Source organism: Diabrotica undecimpunctata, chromosome 11 (assembly GCF_040954645.1).
Source record: "Diabrotica undecimpunctata isolate CICGRU chromosome 11, icDiaUnde3, whole genome shotgun sequence".
NCBI lineage: Eukaryota > Metazoa > Arthropoda > Insecta > Coleoptera > Chrysomelidae > Diabrotica > Diabrotica undecimpunctata.
Window position 1 is genome coordinate 7,220,121 of NC_092813.1, and position 4,092 is coordinate 7,224,212.

The 4,092-nt window shown below is 45.4% G+C and overlaps 1 protein-coding gene across 1 annotated transcript; it reads left to right on the forward strand.

Moving 5' to 3' along the window:
* The first annotated feature begins 276 nt into the window (after positions 1-276).
* LOC140452622 (uncharacterized) lies at positions 277-858 on the forward strand. The gene has a single exon (XM_072546942.1). It carries the CDS (start codon positions 277-279, stop codon positions 856-858), a length of 582 nt encoding a protein of 193 aa, XP_072403043.1.
* The last annotated feature ends 3,234 nt before the right edge of the window (positions 859-4,092 follow it).

Below are 4,092 nucleotides of genomic sequence, written 5' to 3' on the forward strand. Positions count from 1 at the left end.
CAAACACAAGGCTCGCCCTAAGGATGATAAGTCGAGGGAAGGAGCTAAAGAAGGAATAATCCCGAAAGAAGTCCGTACCGACTTTCAGGGGAGTGCTACAAACCCGCCCAGAAGGCTAGAAGCCACTGAGCGGGTGGCCGCTCCCATGGAAGGGGTAGAGGACACGGGAAAACCCGAAAGTTAGCCTTCAGTTTAGAGGAAGGCAGAGTAAAGGTCCTGCAGGTCAACCTTCATCATGCTAAAGCTGCGTCGGCGGTTTTGTGCAGAAGGTTTGACATGGAAGGCCTGGACTTGGCCCTACTGCAGGAACCATGGCTCCACGGAGGGAAGATTGCAGGCTTGAAGCCGCAACAAGGTAAGTTACTATACGATGCGAAAGGAGAGACACCTCGAGCATGCATTGTATATGGTAACGAAGTAAACTGTACACTGATTCCGGATCTTTGCTCCGGAGACTTTGTTACAGGTATTTCAACCGCTTCCACCGAGAAAGGTAGTAAAAGATGGTTGGTCTGTTCTGCCTACTTCGCTGGAGAGAAGGTCTTCCGCCCAGGCATAGTAGAGGACGTTATAACCTACAGTCGAAGGGAGAACCTTCATCTAATACTGGGATGTGATGCCAATGCCCACCATCTGGCATGGGGGAGTACGAACATCAACAGTCGAGGTGAGTCTTTACTACAGTTCATCTTAAGCATGGGTTTAGAAATAGCCAATATAGGAAATAAACCTACCTTCGTTACGGCCACGCGCAAAGAAGTCTTAGATGTAACACTTTGCAGTGAAAAAACGTACGATACTATAAAGAATTGGCATGTGTCAGAGGAACCTTCATGTTCCGACCATAGGCACATTTGATTTGATTTAATTACTTCGACTCGAATGGTGGAAAGGTTCAGGAACCCGAGAGAGACGGATTGGGAAGGCTATAGAGGCTCACTCGAGAAGTCTCTTGAGGGAGGAATCGGCACCATAAAAGATACGGAAGATCTCGAACTGACAGTCGAAACGGTGAGGCCTACTAAGGCGGACTGGAAATTAGCTACCGACATCACGAGACCGGAAAAAATCAGGTGGGCCATCAATAAATTCCAGCCATACAAATCACCTGGAATGGACGGGATTTATCCAGCCTTGCTACAGAAGGGACAGGATGTGATCATCCTGCATCTAACAAAGATCTTCAAAGCTAGTTTGGCATGGAGATATATTCCAACCGCATGGCGAAGGGTGAAAGTCACATATATCCCCAAGGTTGGTAGGGTAATGGACCAAACCCCCAAGTCATACAGACCAATAAGTCTATCCTCTTTCCTAGCAAAAACGCTGGAAAGATTGATAGACAGGTATATTAGGGACGACGTGCTGATGGAGAATCCACTTAGCGATCGCCAATATGCATACCAGTCAGGAAAGTCAACTGACTTGGCGCTGGATGATCTTAACAGACTGCTCTCAAAGTCGCTAGATGACAAGGAGATAGCGGTGGCGACGTTTCTGGAAGTGGAGGGAGCGTTTAATAACGTCTCCTTCGAGTCTGTAACGGACGCGCTTAAAAGAAGAGGAGTTCCTGCCTTCATATGCGAGTGGACAAAGGCGACCTTAACAAACAGGATCATTGTGTCCTCGTTAGGTGAAGCCACTATTGAAGCGAAGGCAGGAAGCGGCTGCCCACAAGGAGGAGTTTTATCCCCATTACTGTGGGCTACGCTTATGGACGACCTACTTAATACACTGTCCAGGGAGGGTTTTTACTGTCTGGGTTATGCGGACGATTTGGTAATTGTAGTCCGAGGACGCTTTACCAAAATAATTTCGGAGAGACTTCAAGTCGCTCTGAGGATGGTGGACAGCTGGTGTGAGGAAGAAGGCCTGAAGGTTAACCCTAAAAAAACATCTGTTGTTCCCTTCACCAGAAAAAGAGCACTGCAAGGCTTACAGCCACTAGTGCTCAAGGGAGTAGAAATTCCATTTACAAGTCAGGCCAAGTACTTAGGTGTAATATTCGACCAGAGGCTGACATGGAATGCACACATTCAGAAAGTCACACAGAAGGCCACTATGGCCCTGAACACATGTAGACGAATGTGTGGTAAGAATTGGGGGTTAAATCCTAAAATGAACCTCTGGTTATATACAAGGGTTATAAGGCCCATGATAACTTATGGTTCAGTGGCGTGGTGGAACAAAACGCAACAGTCCGGGGCGATTCGATTGCTCAGTAGCACACAAAGGCTTGCATGCTTGAGTGTTACAGGAGCCATGAGAACAGCCCCAACGGACGCGCTAGAAGTTCTGCTAAACCTACCACCTCTGCATATATACATACAGAGTGAAGCCAGATCAACAGTACATCGGTTGATCCAAGGCCAAGCTCCAATAAGTATGATGCAGAGAGCTGATAACTTAAGGCTTTACCAGGACATAAAGGCAGACCCCGTTCTAAGAATGCCTGTACACCGAATGGTTACGAGGTATAGTTTTAACAAAAATTTTCAAATTACAATACCAAAAAGAGAGGACTGGGAAACTGGTCCGCCGCTAACAGCAAACTCAATATGGTATACGGACGGCTCCAAAACGGAAACAGGTACGGGGGCTGAAATATATGGCATAAAACCAAGGACGAAAGTCCGGGTATGTCTAGGAACATACGCGACCGTATTTCAAGCCGAATTAGCTGCTATACACAGGTGCGCTATGGAACTAATCGGCCGAAATGTAGATAACGACTCCATCGTTATCTATTCGGATAGTCAAGCGGCTCTAAAGGCTCTCAGTTCGGTACAGGTCGATTCATGGCTGGTATGGAACTGTTTGGATGTCCTCTCTCAGGTGGGAAGTCAAAACAGGTTGACACTTGCCTGGGTGCCGGGACATAAGGGTCATCGTGGCAACGAGAAGGCTGATGAATTGGCCCGAGAAGGCGCATCTACGCCACTGGTTGGTCCGGAACCCTTCTTTGGAATCGCAAATACGATAAAAAGGGCAGCCATACACAAATGGGTGCAACAGAAGTCTCTTGAGTGGTGGAACAACTCACCAGGACAGAGGCAGGCCAAACAGTTCATCAAAGGACATTCGGCTAAATTTACAGCAGACTTACTTTCGCACAGACGCAGGACTGTCAGAATGATAGTGGGTCTGCTCACTGGGCACTGTAGACTCAATAAACACTTGAGTCTCATAGGCCTGACAGAAGAGGACACCTGTCGTTTCTGTCTGGAAGAAGAGGAAACCGCTCTACACGTTCTGTGCCATTGCGAAGGTCTCGCACGAATGCGGTTTCTAGAACTCGGAGAGGAAAAACCGGAAGCACCAGGCTACATGAAAAGGCCACTATCAAGGCTGTTGAGTCTCATTTAGAGGACCAAGCTAGATGAAGTGCTTTAAAATAAGGGGGAAACACAATAGATCTGCAAAAGTCGCAGTGTATCAGGCTCTATTGGCCGCCCCATTTTCTACATTCTACATTGTAGCTTCGATGCCATTTCCTGTTAAGAAATAAGCTATAGGTATTTTCCAATTGCTAAAAATACCTCGAACCATTAGCACCAAAGCTTGTCCAGCCAAAACTGATTTTTTTCTATTCTTACCAATATCCTCAAAACCTTCAATAATATCCAGTTTTCTATTATATTCTATTGTTCTCTTAATGGCCATCTCATCAAATAATAAAATTGATTTTCTCTCTTTAGGAGACATGCTCTCTGCTTTAATTTTTATATTATCAAATATTTTTTTATTGAAACCGGGGTTACAGGTAAAGTTTGAAATCCATGTTTTTAGTGTTGAAACCGCTGGTAAAGCAACTCCTTTTCGACGAAGAAATTTATACGTGCTAGGTCCTTTGTAAAAAATCTCAATAGCCGTTTTTTTTTCTATTGGGGACCACTGTTGGTTTTTCTTATGCAACTGCATTCTCAGTAACGCAGCAGAAAACTGAGTTTGTGGCTTTGGTGCAGATTGTACAGGTTTTGTCCCAATTTTAACCAGTCTCTTTTTTAGTGCTGTTATTCGAGTTTTCAGAAGATTAATCCGTAGTCGAGATGCATGTAATCTCCTTTAAAGTGTATGATAATTATGAAATCT